Source organism: Perognathus longimembris, chromosome 28 (assembly GCF_023159225.1).
Source record: "Perognathus longimembris pacificus isolate PPM17 chromosome 28, ASM2315922v1, whole genome shotgun sequence".
NCBI classification, from domain to species: Eukaryota; Metazoa; Chordata; class Mammalia; order Rodentia; family Heteromyidae; genus Perognathus; species Perognathus longimembris.
The window spans coordinates 77,633,079-77,652,675 of record NC_063188.1 but is presented as its reverse complement, the minus strand read 5'-3'; the positions used below and the strand labels follow the sequence as shown (position 1 = coordinate 77,652,675).

Genomic DNA, 19,597 nt, shown 5'->3' with positions numbered 1-19,597 from the left:
ACACACATACACACACACAACACACATACACATACACACACACAGCTCTTGATATGGATTATTGTACACACCAGTACCTCATTAACCTAAAGGGCTGCCTGAATGATCACCAAGTCCAGATGTCCATCTCTACCATTAACCTTGTTTTCCCCACATCCAGCCTGAAATCAACACACAGGCTAGCATCTATCCCACTGTTCTTTCTCTGCCTTCCTTTGGTCTAAGACTCAGGAAACAGCCCCAGGGAGAATATGAACTCAAGCAAGAAGGGTGGGAGATGTGGAATTTTCCCAGACCAATAGAATCCATTGCCTGAACAACTTCTGCTTGGTAGAAGAGGGAAGCTACCATTCACTCCACCCATTCAACAAACACTTCTGGATCTAAGGCACCAATGACAATAGCATCAGGGTTTTATTGTTTCCTGAGGGTTATGTCAGGCACTAAGGGATTTACCAAAGTAACCTCATTCAACCTTCACAACAATGGGGTCTTTTGGCCCCATTTTACAGCTCAGGAGAGGCTCCAGAACAAAGAGTTGCTTGTCCAAGGTCATACCAGGAAATCAGTGGTATAGCCAGGAGTGGTACCTGAACCAGTCTAGCCCATTAGTAGACAAGTGGATTAACCAGAACCTGAGAGAAAGAAAAGCAAAACAAGAAGGACTAGGAACCAGGTCTTCTGACTCCCAGCTCAAAGCTCTTATTGAACTATGGAGAACTTTTCTGTGGAAGACAGCAGAACCCAAGAGAAAGGAAAGGTCATACTCCCAAGTTCCCCTCCACATTGGCATGGAACTTCACAACTATTTCCTTGGTCACAGATTCAGAGCCAGAAGAGCCTCAAAGATCTAGCTCTGGGTTGGCTAGCAGGTGATATGAAGAACTTATTAATTTTGTTATGTGTGATAATGGCATTTTTCATTGGTGCAAGTCCTGGAGCTTGAACTCAGGACCTGGGTACTATCCCTGAGCTTCTTTTACCCAAGGCTAGCACTCTACCACTTGATCCATAGCTTCACTTCCAGATTTTTGATAGTTTATTGGACATAGGAATCGCACAGATTTTCTCCTGCTCTGGCTGGCTTCAAACTGCTACTATCCTGTAGCTTAAGCTCACAGGCATGAGCCACCTGCGCTTGGTAAAAATGGCATGTTAATAAAAGAAAAAGAGAGTCTATAAGTATTAGAGAGACATACAGAAATATTTACAAATGAAATTATGAATGTCGGGGTTTTGCTTTCCAAATGGCTTCAGGGGAGTGAGAAAGAGTAGGCAGGGTAGTTAGTGATGAAACAAGGCTAGCCATGTGTTGTGTTGATGACTATTTTGAAGCTAGATATTGAGTGATGGGAATCTGTTCTCAGGCAGTAACTCAATGTTTCTCCTATGGCATACCCATTGACTACCCTCCCCCCCACTTTCCTGAAATTCCCCAGCCTAGAATCTTAAGTAGGAAAGCCCACTCCCCCTCCACACCAGGTGCTAGGTGCCAGAATTCCTAAAAACAGATGGGGCAGGGGACTTGCTCAAACAATAGATTCCCAGAGCCAGACCTACACCCTAAACTTGTGAAAGTCTTTGAATCCTCCAGCCACCTGCGACCCTGCCACCAGCCATTTTAAGTCTCTCCATTACTTCCTTCATTACAACTTGTCTCCTGACTCTCCTCCAGTCACCATGGCATCCCTCTTCAACCTTCCATTAAAGTTGATCTGGTCTGTTGAGTTTGTTCTCTGCTCTTCCTTTATTCAAATTCCCTAATAATCCAGTTTCCTAACAATAAGTACTCAAAGTTCACTAGTCTATCTACTTCTGTGTAAGTTAAAAAAAAAAAATCCGTGATAGAAGAAATCTGTAGAGACCTAGTTTGGTACACACACACACACACACACACACACACACACACACACACACACACACACAGAGAAATTCCAAACACCAGAAAGCGTCTAGGTGCAAACGCAGATACCCTGTATCCCACAGTTACAGCAATGTGCTGTGGTTAAGAGCATAATCGAATCCAAATTTCAAAATCCCAATTTACTCCATGCTCTGTTTGAGACCCTGGGCAAGTTACTCCCCCCATCTTTGTGCCACTTTTCCCACCTGAGAAATGGTAGCAATAGTCCCTATAATCACCTACCTGGAAGAATTAAAAGAATTTCCTGTAGTGCCAACAGAACAATCGGTCCCTAAGTGATTTTTTTATTTATTTAATCTATTTATTTATTTTACTGGTATTAGGGCTTGAACTCGGGGCCTCACACTCCGTTGGCTTTTTTGCTGAAGGCTGGTACCCTACCACTTAACACTTCACTTTGGGCATTTTGCTGGTTAATTAGAGGTAAAAGTCTCATAGACTTTTCTACCAGAGCTGGCTTCAAACCCCATTCCTTAGATCTCAGCCACCTCAATAGCAAGGATTACAGGCATGAGCCACCAGCAACTAGTTCCATTTTCTTTATTAGTATCATTGCTGTAATTATCCTTGTACCACCAGACTTTCATGACCCAAGGCCAGAGGCAAGATACTAACTTAAGGCTGGAGCCTGAAGCCAGCTGTCCCTACTCAACCCTGTCTCACAGGCCACTCCTGACAACTGAGAAATAGCCCAGGGACAGCCCTAGGCCCTTGAGGGCTGAGGTAGAGACTCACCTACAGCCCGGAATAGACAGGCGCCGTCCTCCTTCATCTGCTTGATGATGAAGCCTTTCTTGTCTCGAAGGGCCTTTTCAAACCAATGTTCCTGCTGAAGGGAAGATGTGGGGGTCAGCAACAGGGAAGGCCTGTACCACCTCCCCAGGGCCCTTCCCTCAAACTCTTAAGGAACTCAGATAACTAGCATAGAAGACACTAGGCAGTTCTCGAACCTTCTTGACCACTCCATACTCATATAGCAGGAGACCCTTTCTTTCATAAGCTCCACTGCTGGGTGAGAGAAAATAACACTTGCTCACAAAGGGGCCCCAAGTCCCCTGAGAGCCGAGATCCCCATTTGCCTTCTCAATCCTGCTGATTTTGTAGGGCCTGGCCTAGGCAGCCACAAGCCATAACCAAGCAAGTGCCTGGGACAGAGTGCCTGGTTCTACTTCAAGAAGTTTCACCCAGGGGAGATGTTGAAAAGAGAGTGACTGACAAGAGCCTAGATCTTTAGCCCCACATACAGCTGGGGTATCCTAAGATGTACTGAAGAAGACAAAAAGTATACAAAGACAGATCTCAATTTTGACTGAACACATTTACTACATATATACACAAGGCTTACATCATTCTATACATATATGTATATAAGCATACGCATGTGAAAATTTGAAGGGAATAAAAATATTATTCCTAAGTATGAGTTCTTTGTGTAAGTTTTCTTTATCTTCCTTTACTGTGTGTGCAGGAACCGGGGCTCGATCTCAGAGCCTCAACTTCTTGTTCAGCTTCTTCACTCACATCTGGTACTCTATCACTTGAGTCATGCCTCTAGTTCCAGCTTTTTAGCTGGTTACAGGTAAGGGTTTGTCTGTTGGTTCTAAGCCTCAAATCCTCAGATCTCAGCCTCCTAAGTAGCTCGGATTATAGGTGTGAGCCACCAATGCCTGGCACACCTTCCTTCTTGATAAAAAGTATGCAATTCTTTGCCCACAATTCAAAAGCTCGGCCCAGGAATGTGGCCTAGCATATGTGAAGCCCTGATTTCAATTCCACATAAACAGAAAAGGCTGGAAGTGGTGCTGTGGCTCAAGTGGTAGAGTGCTAACCTTCAGCAAAAAAAAAAAAAAGAAGCCAGGGACAGTGCTCAGGCCCTGAGTCCATGCCCCAGGACTGGCAACAAAAACAAAACAAACATCAAAAGTCTTTTCAAAAACAAGTTTTTAAAAATCCAGTCTTAGACGGGCGCTGGTGGCTCATGCCTGTACTTCTAGCTACTCAGGAGGCTGAGATTCGAGGATCGGTTCAAAGCCAGCCTGGGCAGTAAAATCCATGATATTCTCATCTCCAATTACCCACCAGAAAACTGGAAGTGGCACTTTGGCCCAAAGTGGTAGAGTACTAGCCTTGAGCTGAAGAGTTCCAGGAGAGTGACCAGGCCCAGAGCTCAAGCCCAGGCCTGGACCAACAACAACAACAAAAATGAGACTTTATCCAACTTGTGTTAACTAGAGGTGACCCACACCCACAGATCCAAACTGGGAATGAAGATTCAAACATTTTGAAGCAGACACAAGTAGGCATTTGCTCATGAAGTCCTGCCCCAGGCTCTGCTGAAGTGTTACATAATACGAAATGTATATACCAGAGGATTTTTTTCAAAATCTGAAATTTTCTAAATTCCAAATCGCATCTGGCCCCCAAAACCTAGGATAAATGAATCTGTACAAACGTGTGCTTTCGGATTCCTAAAAAACAATTACCATGTACTACTTAAGATGCATTTTCCATTTTAAAATGAAGCAGATTTTCCCCAGGCTCTTTGCGCCCTCTGCTGGACACTAAAGCAGCCTGCCTGATCCATCAACAGGGCTGCAAACTACAAACCTGCCTGGTGTGGACATCCATCCAACCCAGGGATTTACAGGATCTCAACTAATACTAATCACACAGAGGGTCATATAAGGCCATTTGTCCCCAGCTTAAGGAAATCATCCCCTTGTAAAAACAAGAGAGAAGAATTTCTGGCAAAGTGATAAGCATAAGGTTTAGAGCTTCACCTGTGATTCACCTGGAAGCCCTCAAGGCATCCAGACGCGGCACAGACTGCAACAATCTTATAAGTAGCCCTTCCTGCCATGGAGCTTATGGACCAGCACATTACAGCCAGTTTCCAAGTTCATCCCTGCTTGACAAGAGTTATGGGGCCACCACAACCAGGGGGTGTCCATCAAGCAAGGTGCATCAGTAAAACTAGGTTCACACTAGACAGAAGGATGGATAACTTCTGAAAAAAGGAGGAAACAGCAAACTCCCAGGTATAGGAGGGAGATGAAAGAAGAAAGCAAGAAAAGGGGAGTGGGGCTCTTACTTATTCACCCAAGGAAACTGTACAGATCTTCAGTCTGGATAATGAATAGATAAAAATATGTGCTGGGAATGTGGCTTAGTGGTAGAGTGCTTCCCTAGCATGCATGATGCCCTGGGTTCAATTCCTTAGCACCACATACACAGAAAAAGCCAGAAGTGGCACTGTGGCTCAAGAGGTAGAGGGCTAGCCTTGAGCAAAATGAAGCTGGGGACAGTGCTAAGGCCCTGAGTCCAAGCCCCAGGACTGGCAAACAAAAAACAAACATGCTAGTCACATGTAACTCACACCTATAATCCTAGCCATTCAGGAGGCTGAGATCCGAGATTTGAGGTTTGAAGCCAGCCCAGGCAGACAAATTCTGGAGAATGTCCCGTTAGCTAATCTCCAATTAGGCAGCAAAGTCAGAAGTATAGGTGTGGCTCAAGTAGTAGAGTACCAGCTATGAGCAAAAAAGCCAACAAAGAGCACGAGGCCAATTTCAAACCCTAGTACCAAGAAGAAAGGAAGAAAAAGGAAAATAATTAACTTGGTCTCTACCTTGAAAACCTCACAAACCAGCAGGGAAGGTGGAGGGAAACAGACAATGACCACACAAAGTGTGTGCTCAGGACTTTGAAAGAGGTAAAAACACCCTATAAACAAGAGAAAGAGACCTGATCCTATCATATAGTTGGCATATGAGCAAAGGATTAACATGAAAACCTCCAGAAATGCTTGCTAACTGATTAAGAAATTAAGTCCCTTCTATCACTAAGCACCAGGGAAGACCAGAACCCAGAATTGAGGCTCAAGTAAAGGCCCAAGTGGGACTAGGCATGTAAGTAGGGAAAGGGTAAAAAGAAAGATGAGCTCACATTAGCTAAGTGTCTGCTGTACAGTAGGTACAGATGCAAAGACTGACCTCATTTAATTGTCCTTACCAGAGCCCAAGTGTCAGGAAGTGCTATTCTCATTTTACAAAGGCAGAAAGGATGTGGAGGTTGGACAGCAGCAAAGTCTAGAAGCAACAGAGAATGCCTCTTGAATCATAGCAGAGATATAACTGGCAGCAGGTCTTGGGGAAAATCCTGATTTGTCCCTAAAAATTAAGGAGGAATGAGTAGACAGAACCCTTGCACCGACAGTATTTGGGTCCTAGAGCAGCCAAATAAGCATCTGGATCTGGATCTAGAGGATGGACCACTAGCAGGCATCAACAGTCTGAAGAGCTCGGGCTCTGGCCTTTTACTCTCTCACAAGAAGTATTAGTGGGAATGGGGCTCCCGTCATTGATAAATTTAAACTAATGAAGTTTAGGCCCTGAACTTCACAAGTTCACTGCTGAGATTATGGGAGAATCTTTCCCTATCTTTGAGCATTCAGTTGGGCTAAGGTCTCTGACATCAAGTGTGAAGGCAGTACTATGAGACCTACTGATCTATAAAGGCACAAGAGAAGTCAGAATAGGCTGAGACCCAAATGACAGAGGTGCTAATGCAGCTCTACCATGTGATGAACTGCTCTGAGCCAATTTTCCAATCTGCCAAATAAGGAAATGGCCGAGCGCTGGTGGTTCACACCTGTAACCCTAGCTACTTAGGAGGTTAAGATCTGAGGATCAATGTTTAAAGCTGGCCCAGGTAGGAAAATCTGTGAGACTTATCTCCAGTTAAACACCAGAAGGCCATAAGTTGGCACTGTAACCCTAGTGGTAGAGCACTAGCCTTGAACAAAAGAGCCCAGGGACAGAATTCAAGCCCCAAGCTCAAACCCCACAACCAGCACCACTATCATCTAGTGGCTTACGCCTGTAATCCTAGCTACTCAAGAGGCTAAGATGTGAGAGATTGTGGTTCAAAGTCAGCCAGGGCAGAAAAGTCTATGAGACTCTTATCTTCAATAAACTACTCAGAAAAAGCCAGAAGTGCTGTGGCTCAAGTGGTATAGAGCTAGCCTTGAACACAAAGAACCTCAGAGACAGTGCCCAGGCCCTGAGTTCAAGCCCTAGGATCAGAAGAAGGGGAGGGGAGGGGAGGGGAGGGGAGGGGAGGGGAGGGGAGGGGAGGGGAGGGGAGGGGAGGGGAGGGGAGGGGAAGGGAGGGGAGGGGAGGATACAGGTAGACTTTTGCCAAGTAAGAGAGCACTTCAGTTCCCTTCTCCTGGATCCATAGTAGGCTGACTAATGGTCATCAGATTATATCAGACACTAATCCCTGGGACCTGTAAATGTCATAATGAAAAAGGGTTTGCAAAACCGGTAAGAACATTTTTAGGGAAGATTAGCAACACAAGCTAAGTTGAAGATCTTAACACAGTGAGGTGACCATAAAATACCAGGTGAGGCCTAAATGCAATCACAAATGTCCTTATAAGAGAGAAAAAAGTGGCTCACACCTATAATTCCAGCTACTCAAGAGGCTGAGATCTGAGGATCAAGGTTCAAATTCATCCTAGACAGGAAAAATCATGAGACTTTTACCTCCAATTAACCACCTAAAAGCCAGAAGTGGAACTGTTGTGGCTCAAGTGGTAGACCGCTAGCCTTGAGCAAAAGAGGCTAGGGATTGCACTCAGGTCCTGAGTTCAAGCCCCAGGACCAGCACAAAAAAGAGGTACAGACAAGGGCTGAAGGCATGGCTTGAGCGTTAGAGCACCTGCCTAGCCAGCACAAGGCCTTCAGTTCAAGTGAAAGTAACTCTTCTATCCTAAGAGCCCAGACTCTGAAAGTGAAGATGTGGCTCAGGGACAGTGTCCAAGCCCTGAGATCAAGCCCCATGACTGACAAAAAATGCCAAACAAGAACACAAGGCTTGGATGGGAATGTGGCTTAGTGGTAGAGTGCCTGCCTAGCATGTATGTTCGATTCCTCAGTATCACAGCAAAAGCCAAAAGTGGAGCTGTGACTCAAGTGGTAGAGTGCTAGCCTTGAGCAAAAGAAGCTCAGGGACAGTGCCCAAGCCCCGAGTTCAAGCCCCAGGACTGGCAAAAACAAAAAGAAACCACACAAGGCTCTTAAGCTCAAACCCAAGTACCAAGTACCACCACACAGATGTGCACAAGCACATATTAGAATGATCTGATGGAGAAGAAGCCACACAAACAAATGCAGAAAAGATAATGTAAACATGAAGGCAGAGATTGAAATGGGGCAGCCACAAACTAAGGAATGGTGGCAGCCGCCAGAAACTGGAAAATGGCTGCAATTCTTCCCCAGAACCCTTAGAGGAAGTGTGGTCCTGCCAACATGCTGATTTTGGCCCAGTGAAACCAATTTTGGGCTTCTGGCCAAAATTACATTTTGATGTTTAAGCTACCCAGTTCATCGTAATTTGCCACATCTAGCATAGGAAAAGCTAATAATACAAAATCTAAAATCTGTTTCACTGCAGCATCCCTTGGTATCTGAGCTCTACCCGGTGCCTCGTAATTGTGACACAACATGGTATAGCTCTCACTCTATACCACATATCTCCCCAGGGATGTGGGATTAGAATTAAGGCAGTAGGGGCCTTGAATTCTCTCCCAGTGTGGGAAGGTGTCGACCCAACCTCTGGGTAAATGAACTGCTACTGAAGGGGCAAAGGGGGCAGGGAAAGATGGCAACAGCAGTGGTAGCAATGGACAGATGCCTTCTCAGAACCCATGGCTAAGAGGTGTGTTTAGTATTCTGGACCTCACAACTCTGTCCCAGCAACCCTAGTGCCAAGACCACCTCCTTCCCCCAAACACCCAGGAACACTGGCACAGCTCCACAGGCAAAACATAATCCACCCAATGAGAAACACAGACATATATTTTCTCAAGACCCACACAAACCCTCCAGGGCAGGAGGATAGAAGAGCAAGACCCTAACCTATAGCTCAGATTCAACTATTTGGCAATAAAAAGGAATAAAGTATCGACAAATGCTACACCACGAAGAAGCCTTGAGCACATTATGTTAACTGAAAGAAGCCAAGCCAAAGCCACAAAGAACTGAATATCATATGATTCCACTTAAATCCAGACTAGACCAATCAATCGGAACAAAGATTAGTGGCTGCCAGAGACTAGAAGAAATTGAGATTGGGGAATGATGGCTAAGGGGTTCAGGGTTCCTTTTCGGGTTGATAAAAATGTCCTAAAAGGGCTGGGAATGTGCTTAGTGGTAGAGTGCTTGCCTAGCATGCATGAAGCCCTGGATTAAATTCCTCAGCACCACATACACAGAAAAAAACTGGAAGTGGTGCTGTGGCTCAAGTGGTAGAGTGGTAGCCTTGAGCAAAAAGAAGCCAGGGACAGTACTCAGGCCCTGAGCCCCAAGCCCCAGGACTGGCAAAGAAAAGTCCTAAAATGAACTGGGCACTGGTGGCTCATATCTGTAATCCTAGCTACTAAGGTGGCTGAGATCTGAGGATCATGGTTGGAAGCAAGCCTGAGCAGGAAAGTCCATGAGACTCTTACCTTCAATTAATCACACACAGCCAGAAATGGAACTGTGGCTCAAATGGTAGAGCACTAGCCTTGAGCTGAAGAGCTCAGGGACAGCGCCCTGGCCCAGAGTTCAAGCCCCAGCTAAGCAAAAAAAAAGTCCTAAAACTGACTGTGGTGGTGGATGCATATGTATGCATATTTGTAGGGATGTACTGAAATCTACAAAATTGTACACTTTTAATTGGTGAATCACATGGTACAGGAGTTATGTTTCAGTAAAGCTGAACACCCAAGTGTCTACATAGCACTTGCCAGGGAGGACACTGAACACCAATTTAAATGTCCTAGAACATCCCCCCCAAAGCCAAAATCCCACTTAAAACTGAGCCACCAGGCACCCAGTGGCTCATTCCTAAACTACTCAGAAGGCTGGTATCTGAGGAACACGGTTTAAAACCAGCCTGAGTAGACAAATTCCTGAGACACTTCTCTAATTAACCAGCAAAATACCAGAATTACAGGTGTGGCTCAAATGGTAGAAAGCCAGTCTTGAGCAAAAACTGCTAAGCAAGAGCACAAAGCCCCAAATTCAAACCCAGTACTAGCATACATAAAGATATTTTCCAGGAAGTGTGACTGTGTGGAAAGTAGAGAACTAAGGAAAGATTGCAACTTGCTTCAGAGCATCCATTTCATAAATGGAGAAAAATAAGACCCTAAAAAAGAGGAACTACCAGAAGACTACAAAAAAGCTAAGTGTAGAAACAGGACTCAAATCCATGTTGCTTAGATAGGGACCATTTTTTGCCTCCTCAACAACTATCTGATTCTGGAAGTGGTAAGGAGTCCAAAAGCTGGGTACTGGTGGCTCACACCTGTAATCCTAGCTACTCAAGAGGCTGAGATCTGAGGACAGTGGTTTAAAGCCAGCCCATGCAGAAAAGTCCATGAGACTCTCACCTTCAATAAAATACTCAGAAAAGGCTGGAAGGAGTTCTATGAGTCAAGTGGTAGAGCACTGGCCTTGAGCACAGAGGCTCAGGGATAACATCAAGGCCCTGAGTTCAAGCCACAGGACAGGCAAAAAAAGGAGTACAAGGAATAGACACCAGATGATGTATTACTAGGGGTGTACAAAAGCTCCTGGGAAAAAGAAAGACAGTGCTGGAGTAAACTGTCTACCTTGGGCAAGAAGAATCAGTCAAGGCGCAAGGTAATCAATGTCAGTCAATAACCCTGGGCCAGGATGGACTTTTGCAAAAAATGGCAGCTGATAGAGGGAACAGTTTCTTACACTTACTCATAAAACATCTAAACAAGAGATACCGAGGTTTGGCCTTTCCAGCTCCAAAGCTCACTCTTTCCATACAACTTTCTCTATACCTATCCAACGGATTCCCAATGGGCAATTCCACCGAGATTATGATCACACCACACCTGGTCACAAACACTGCCGTTCATCAACTTTAAGATTCACACCAAAATAGGCCACTTTGTCCTGCCCATCAAATTTTGGATGGCAGGGAGAGAAGAACAGAGGGGTTAACAGGGAGGAAAGGAATCCAATTTCTCTTCAAAAGACCCCTACTATTTATTCACTGTCATTTCCAAGTTCAAAGTGTTATGAGCTCCCTAAAATTCTAAAGCTAAATACAACTCATCAGCAACTTATTTGACTGGTGAGGAGACCAAGATGCAGAGAACATAGACAGAACCTATTCTGGTTCATTCAGTAAAACCCAACCAACCCAGACACCTTGACTACAGGGCTAGAGCCAGTGTTGTCTCCCACTTCAGCCCTATACACCTTTCTCAAAGAGCTCTAAGAGGTCCCCAAACTCAAGATACTTACAAGTTGTCCTTTTCAGAAGGTCAGCTCTGAGCAAGGCAGTGATGTCTCAGGAAGGAACTCCCTGACATCATTTCCCCAGCACTTGGACCCCAGATGCCAGAGAGAACAGAGGTGTATTTGCAGAACTTAGATCAACATCCCCTCTGTCCAAGGGATCCAATAGGCCACCAGGCTATAGAAACCTTGGTGATAATTTTGGACCAAGGTTAGGACAGCAGAAAGAATCTCTCCTCTCATTCCCCCCACCCTGCAAAAACAAAACAAAAAACAAAACAAAACAAAAAAAACAACAACGACCCAAGTTGAACCAGGTAAAAGGGGTTGGGAAAGAAGAGAGGAGAGAAAGCTTCTTGTATGTCATAAGGAAAGGTATATTTCAACAACCGACAGAATTTTACTCTCACGTTTTTGTTTGTTTGTTTTTGCCTTGTTCTTATGGGAGCAAATGTGAGGGCAGGATTACATGAAGGATATAAGAAAGTGCTGCTTCTTTTTTTTTTCTTTGCCAGTCCTGGGGCTGAAACTCAGGGGCTGGGCACTGTCCCTGAGCTTCTTTTGCTCAAGGCTAGCACTCTACCACTTGAACCACAGCGGTACTTCTGGCTTTTTCTGTTTAAGTAGTACTGAGGAATTTAACCCAGGGCTCCATGTTTGCTACGCAAGCACTCTAACCACTAAGCCACATTCTCAGCCTGCCTGAGCTTCTTTTGCTCAAGGCTAGCATTCTACAACTTGAGCCACAGCACAACTTCTGGCTTTTCCTGTTTATGTCATATTGAGGAATTGAACCCAGGGCTTCATGCATGCTAGGCCAGCAATCTACCACTAAGCCACATTCCCAGCCCAAAGTGCTTCTTTTTGTAGTAACATGGCAGCACAGTACTTCCTTCTCTATCCCAGGGATATCGGATGGATGTACAGCTCCTTATTGCTATAGGGGAGAAATACTTTACCCACCCATGGAGAAGAAATAACTCTTATTTCTGAACCCATTAACATTAAGTCCACATGATTTGTCCTGACAAAAAGGATGGGAGTAAGCCAGGCACCAGCGACTCACCCTTGCAATCCTATCCACTCAAGAGGCTGAGATATGGGGATCACAGTACAAAGCCAGCTCAGGACAGGTGGTGGCGGCTCAAGGACTCATGTCTGTAATCCTAACTACTCAGGAGGCTGAGATCTGATGGTGGTTCGAAGCCAGTACAGGCAAGAAAGTTTGTGAGACTCTTACCTCCAAATAACCACCAAAAAGCCAGAAATGGAGCAATGGCTCAAGTGGTAGAGCACTAGCCTTGAGTACAAAAGCTCAGGGACAGTGTCCAGGCCCTGAGTTAAAGCCCCAAGATTAGCACAAAAAGAAGCTAGCCAGGCAGTAAAAGTAAAGTCCATAATATTCTTATCTCTAACCACCAGAAAACACTGACGTACAGGTAATGCTCAAGGATAGAGCCCAAGCCCTGTGCAAACACACTAAGGGACAGCATGTAGGCCCTAAATTCAAGCTCCCATTACCAGAAAAAAAAAAGCAAAAAGTTCTGAGCCAAAGGGAGACCGTGGTGGGAGAATTTCCAGGAATGGGGATGCCCCTAGGAATAAAAATGCTTGTCAAAAGCAGTTCAAAGCTGGGCCCTGGTGGCTGTAATCCTACCTATTCAGGAGGCTAGGATCTGAGGATCATGGTTCCAAGCTAGCCCTGGCAAGAAAGTCTGTGAGACTCGTATCTCCAATAAACTACTCAGAAAAAGCCAGAAGTGGTGCTGTGGCTCAAGTGGTAGAGCACTAGCCTTGAGCACAAAGAGGCCCAGAGACAGTGCCCAGGCCCTGATTTCAAGCCCTAGGACCGGCAAAAACAAAAACAACAGTTCAAATCTCTCCCAGGTCCAGAATCCCTCCTATGGTCTCAGACCTGACAACCTTGTTACAGAATATAGGATTTCCTTGGTCCTAACCTTGGTGAGCTCAGCCTAAGGAATCCTTATGTCCTGTGTACCCACATTCCTCTGTCCAATGAAGGAAGCCTCTGGCTCCACTGATGACCTCATGTCCACTCCTTGGTGATAAAAGGATCACCTGGTGTGATGGGAAGAAAGCCTCAGGACTCAGGAATCAAGTCTCTAAGTCAGAAGACCTCTGGTCCCTGAAGGAAATGGCTCAGACCCCCGGAAACAGGTTCAGACTCTATTTATTAGAATTCTATCCTGCTCTTGTGTCTGAGGAGAATGGGAATCTTAGGTCCAAGTCCTCAAGGCAGGAACTCTAATGTTCCTAAAAGGTTTTGGTGACTAGGAGTTTATGTATGTTGCCTGCGGTGAGGTGACAGCACTGTCAGGAAAGATTCAGGTCGTAGATTCTAAGGTGGAAAACAGGCGCTCAAACACCTGAGATAAAGTTCAACACACACACACACACACACACACACTCAGGACTCTCTATATCCATGTTCCAAGGGAAGGGGGTCAGGGCTCAGTTCTAGCGGGAAGAGCCCTGTTTGTGATGAGTACCTCAAAAAAAGTTTAGACCTTATCTGTAGAAATAGTCTCTGGTCCATGTATGGGCTTCTTGTCCCCAAGGAAACTTCAAATATTCTTAGCACAGTGGATCTCAGGCCCCTGAAGGCAGGACTAGAGAGGCCTCAGATATCACTTCTAGAACTGCACCTTACCCATGCACCAAGCTGTGGTCTTAGAACACATAATTCAAAGGTGCTGGTGGCTCAAGTCTGTAATCCTAGCTATTCAGGAGGCTGAGATCTGAGGATCAAAGTTCAAAGCCAGCTCAGGCAGGAAAAAGTCCATGAGATTCTTATCTCCAACAAACCTTAAAAAAAGCCACAAGTGGAGCTGTGGTTCAAATGGTAAAGTGCTACCCTTGAGAAAAAAAAAAAAAAGCTCAGAGACAGTACCCAGGCACTGAGTTCAAACACACACACAAAAATCTCAAGCCCTTTAGGAATTAAAGAGAAGCTCTCAAACCCATTAGATGGAAAAAATGGAATGTTAAATCCTCAAACTATGTTTCAGTTCTTATAATGGAAGTAAAATATTTTATATCTCTAGTTGGTAGGGGGCTCTTAAATGCCCAAAGAACAGACACCAGTCCCTCCAGAAGAAAGTCTCCTAAAGAACTCGCTTTCCTGGAACATCTGTAAAGGGATGTCAGACCCCCTCAGAGTCCTCAGGTCCAGTCTACACTGTAAGCAGGAAGACCTCAGGCCACAACATTCAAAATTTTTAATTTTTTTGTGTGACAGTACTAGTGCTCAAAGTCAGGGCTTCATGCTCTTAGCTCTTTCTCCTCAAGGCTGGAGATTTACCACTTGAACTATAGTTCCACTTCCAAGTCTTTTTTTTCCAGTACTGGGGATGGAACCCAGGATGTTGTACTTGCTAGGCAATTCCAAGTCTTACTCTCTTGAAGAAAGGCTGAGACCTCTTGGTGAGAGGCAGGAGCTAAAGACCAATCCTTTAAAAGCTTAAGGAACAAAGCCAGGTGCCAGTGGCTCACACCTGTAATCGTAGCTACTTGGGAGGCTGAAATCTGAAGATTTATGTCTGAAGCCAGGCAGTCTAGAAAAGTCTGTGAAACACTTATCTCTAATTAACCACCAAAAAAAAAACCCCAAGAAGTTGAGCTGTACTGGCTCCATTGGTACAGTACTAGCCTTGAGCAAACAGCTCAGAATAGCACTTAGACCCTGAGTTTGTACTAAGACCTGCACACAAAAAAAGGTTAAGGTCCAGTCCAGAGTCCATGGCGCATGCCTACAGTCCTACTCAGGAGGCTGAGATCTGGGGATCAAAGTTCAAAGGCAGTTCAGACAGGAAAGTAACGAGATTTTTTTTTCCCCCAATCAACTACCAAAAAGCCAGAAGTGGAAGTGTGGTTCAAGTAGTAAAGTGCTACCCTTGAACACAAAGGAAAAAAAAGTTCAAGGACAGTGCCCATGCCCTGAGTTCAAGCCCTAGGCCTAGAATAAAAAAATTAAGGTCCATATTTCATATGCCCTCCAGCAAAAAGGGCTGAGGAGAACTGACCTGTCAGTTTCCCTGAGTCCCTCAAGTTCACATCTACAGAGCCAATGAGCCCAGGGCTGCTGAGTGAGCCAGCTTTTGTTTTGTGCCAGTCCTGTGGCTTGAACTCAGGGCCTGGGCACTGTCCCTGAGCTTTTCTGCTCAAAGCTATCACTCTACTACTTGAACCACAGCTCCAGCATTTTGGGGGTAGTTAATTGAAGATAATAGTCTCACAGCTGGGATCTGGTAGCTCATACCTGCAATCCTAGCTTCTCAGGGGGCTCAGATCTGAGGAACACAGTTCCAAGCCACCAAGGGCAGGGGAAATCTGTGACTCTAAGCTCCAATTAACCATAATATGCTGGAAATGGAGCTATGGCTCAAGAAGTAGAGCACTAGTCTTGAGCAAAAGAGCTCAGGGACAGCAGCCGGGCCCCAAGTTCAAGCCCCAATACCAGAGTCTCACAGACTTTCCAGCCTGGGCTGGCTTTGAACCATGATCCTCAGATCTCAGCCTCCTAGGTAACTAGGACCACAGGCTTCAATCACCAGCGCCTGGCTCAAGCCAGCTTTTCTTAAAGGGAGCCTCAATCTTCCTATTCCCAAAGAGTTTTCCTGAGTTTACAAATATAAAAGTCAAAAAAATCAAAATATGTGCCAAACTTGACCTGTGTTACAGTCCAGGGGAAATGCTCTGGGGCCTTGTGTGACCCCTGAGTCCTGATGACAGGGACAGAACCATGGAAAGTGAAGCTCACCCCTCCATGCTCAACTGACACACCCAAGGACGTAACACCGAGTTATTTTTCTATACAAAGTTTTAGCAATGCCTTGTTAAAATGATTTCAGACCTAAAGAGCTGATTACCTCTTTCCTCTTTGAAAAGTAACAGTGAATTATGTATGTGAATTTAAGGCCTTAAATTTAATCCTAATTAAAATGGCATTTCTTCTCAGAAACAAAGATTAAGGTCCAGGAGAAGAGGTTCACACCCTTGCCTCTATGGAAGGACCATCTCAGGCTACAGATATCTCCTGTACCAAGTAGTGTCTGTTCTCCTTGGATATTAACTGTGGTCCTTGTCCCCAAGGAAGAGAGAATTTATCTGTTGGAGAGAAGTCTTACTTCCCTAAAGGAAAGCCCTGTCGTGTGTGTGCGCACGCGCAAAAAAACCCTTAACTCTACAAGAAGTGTCTCCTGAAGGCAGGCTTAGGACCCCAGAAGTCTCAGGACCTACTAGAGAGCAGTCAGCTCCAGAAAGGAGAGTTGTCAACACACAAGATGTCAGCCTCTTCAAAGGATTTTAGGTTCCTCACCCTCACCTCTGAGGTTGTCACCTTATTTGAGTTCCCTGGAAAGAAAACCTCAGACTTCTCTGAGGAAAAAAAACAACCACACACACACACACACACACACACACACACACACACTTCTCAAGTCAGTGAACAGACTTAAATTCCCTGGAGATACCTGAGACATCTCTCTCGGGAAGGGATCAATTCTGCTTGGGACTCTTGGAGAATTCCCACCTATTAGTTTTGTAGATGAAATCACAAGGCCTGGAATGACAACTAAGGGCCCTAAAGAGGCCTCAGAACCCATCTTTAAAGCCTTCCCCTTAACTAACTAAGGAGAGGGTCTCACCCCAAGTGCTTGGAGGAAAGGAGTTCTTTATGCCTTCTCCACCAACAGGAAGACCTAGGTCCTTCAGAACACTTTCGGCGTCTCTTGGGTCTCACTCTGGAGATCCCATTTGAAAAACCTGCCACCCTCCCAGCTATTCTCCAGCCCTTACCTGCTCGACTGTGGCCGGATCCATAGCTTCAATGCGCGCTGCAGCAGCTTCATACTCGTCCTCACTGTTGTAGCCAGCGCCGACCTCCTCTCTCTCCGGACTGCCCCCGCCAACTGCGCCAACCCCGGCAGCTTGTCGCCGTCGCTTGCTGTGCCCGGGTCCCGAACAACAGCCGCCCACGCCCACGGTGCCTCCCACGCCCACCACCACGCCCGCCGCTCCCACCCCCGCGGCTGCAGCGCCAAGCGCGTCACCTGGACCGCCGCCGGGACCACCAGGACCTCCGCAAGGAGGTGGAGAGGCCTGTTGTGGACGAGGGCCTGCCACTGCGCCTGGAGGCACGGAGAGCGCCCACCGGTGGAGTGCGCCAGGCGGCCCCGGTAGTGGGCCCTGGGGTGGTGGTGAAGCTCGGGGACGGGCACCTACGACGCCCGAGTCACGGTCGCGGTCGCCACCACCCACGCCAGTGCCGCCGCCGCCCACGCCCACACCCCCGCCGCGACGCGGCGCTGGGGGCAGCGGCCCAGGCGGCGGCGGCTCGTTGGTGGAGTCAGCGTCGGGAGGTGGCGGCTTCTTTTTGGGGAGAATAGTCATGGCGGCACCGCCAAGTACCCCCCAGCAAACTCAGCGCGAGGCACGATGGGATAGAACCCGGATGAGGGGGGCTATGGTTCTGCGCGGAGCACGACGGGAGTTACGAGGCCCGGATAGAGATTTAGGCACTGGTTCGAGGGCCGTAGGCGGTATGCAGGTCACGCCCCGAGGAGATCCCGGATGTAAAGTCCCCCAGATGACAGCTGCGTAACGAGTTCGTAGTAGTCGTCTCCCCAAGTTCAGCAAGTTTTTTTGCTACCTCCTTCCGGGCTTGGGCTAGAGAGGAAACAGAACCAAAACAACACCTCCTCGCCCCACCCCCTTACAGGTTCTTGAACTACTGGGTGGGGCCCCGAGGAGTAGCGCCTGCGCGCCAGGACACAGCCCCGCCTCCTGCTCGGAAATACGTTGGCGAAAATCGCCAGCTGCCACAACAATTAGGATCACTAACCAATCGAAGAAGCTGTGTGGGCCCTCAACAACGTCCACCGGCCAATCAGAAAGTAGCGCTCGCCCTTCCGTGTTCTCCGTCTCAAATTTTAAAGTAGGCACCCTTGTTTTCAGCCTTTCTTCTTGTCAGTCCCTTTCTGTCTTTCGCGCCTTTCCCTGAGGCTCTAGTTCGTAAGCATGGATACTGCGAAAAGACAGCGAGGCCTCCGAGGCGCTTAGCGCCTCGGCCTCGAGGTTCCAACTAGAGCCCAGCGACTAACTGAACAGTACCAGGATTCTCAAAGCGTAGCTTACCCTTGTAGCGTCAGTTCCGGTTCCACCCGTTGGCATAGGAGAAGGGGCGGGTACTGCTTCACCCGGCAACAGACTGAGTCAGCGTTTATTGGGTAAAAGACGTTGTCACTCACGTCAGACAGACCTACGCCGCGGCCAGCACGAGCTGTGGGGAATAGCCATGAGTGTGTTTAAGGAAACAGACACGCCTTGTCTGGCAGCTCCGCCTTCGCGTCCTCCTGTTGACCTCTCCGCCCCTATAGCTAGTGCGCAGGCGTGGTACTGTCTTTATATGAAGGGTGGTTGTTTTTTGTTTGTTTATTTTTGTGTGCAGTTTAGGGGCTTGAGCACGGGGCCTGGGTGCTCTCAGCTTTTTTTTTTTTTTTTTTTGCTCTACGCTAAAGCTCTATTACTTGAGCCACAGCCCCATTTCTGGCTTTTTGATGGTTAATTGGGGCTAAGACTCTCATGGACTTCCCTAGACTGGCTTCAGACATTGATCTTCACATCTCAGCCTCCTGAGTAACTAGGATTAAATTACCTGAGCACTGCAGTATTTTTCACAAACTAAGACGTTTGCTTAGGTTGAAAGAATGTTTATGCGGTAGCTCGGTCACCTTATAATCCTAGCTATTCAGAAGCCTGAGATCTGAGGATCGCAGTTCAAAGCCAGTCTGGGCAGGAAAGTCCATAAGACTTTTATCTCCAATTAACCACCAAAAGTGGAGCTGTGGTTCAAAGTGGTAGAGTGCTAGCTTGGAGGGAAAAAAAAGCTCAGGGAGAGTGCCCGAGCACTGAGTTCAAGCCCCATGACCCCAAAATCCCTGCTACTGAGCAGCTGGAGCACAACTACACTAATCTTGCTGTCCTCATCTGAGCGGTCTTTTGTTATTCACTTAAATACCCAATCCATCCTATTTCTATTTCTCTATCCTATACAGTGGCCTGGTGCTGTGACTGGCACATAGTAAGTGATCCACATCCATCACTTACTATGGATGAGGGTATGTGGAAGTATGTCTGGGCACCAGTGGCTCATGCTGTAATCCTAGCTTCTCAGTAGGATCACAGTTTGAAGATAGCCTAGGCAGGAAAGTCTGTGAGCCTCTTATCACCAATTAACCACAAAAAGCCAGAAATAAGAGCTGTGGCTCAAGTGATAGAGCACTAGCCTTGGGTGAAAAAGCTCACGAACAGTGCCCAGGCTCTG

General features: G+C 46.6%; 1 protein-coding gene across 4 annotated transcripts in view; it reads right to left on the bottom strand.

Moving 5' to 3' along the window:
* Nucleotides 1–18,405, bottom strand: part of Otud5 (OTU deubiquitinase 5) — a 40,241-nt gene extending 21,836 nt beyond the window's left edge. The window contains exons 1-4 of one of the 4 annotated variants that reach the window (XM_048335637.1): nucleotides 18,116–18,405; nucleotides 17,325–17,940; nucleotides 17,071–17,183; nucleotides 2,660–2,750 (exon numbers count right to left, since the gene is read on the bottom strand). In XM_048335637.1, the coding sequence (XP_048191594.1) occupies nucleotides 2,660–2,750; nucleotides 17,071–17,183; nucleotides 17,325–17,664 (544 nt within the window). In that variant the 5' untranslated portion in view covers nucleotides 17,665–17,940; nucleotides 18,116–18,405. The other 3 variants (XM_048335636.1, XM_048335634.1, XM_048335635.1) reach the window with 3 other exon arrangements.
* Between the last annotated feature and the right edge of the window lie 1,192 nt (nucleotides 18,406–19,597).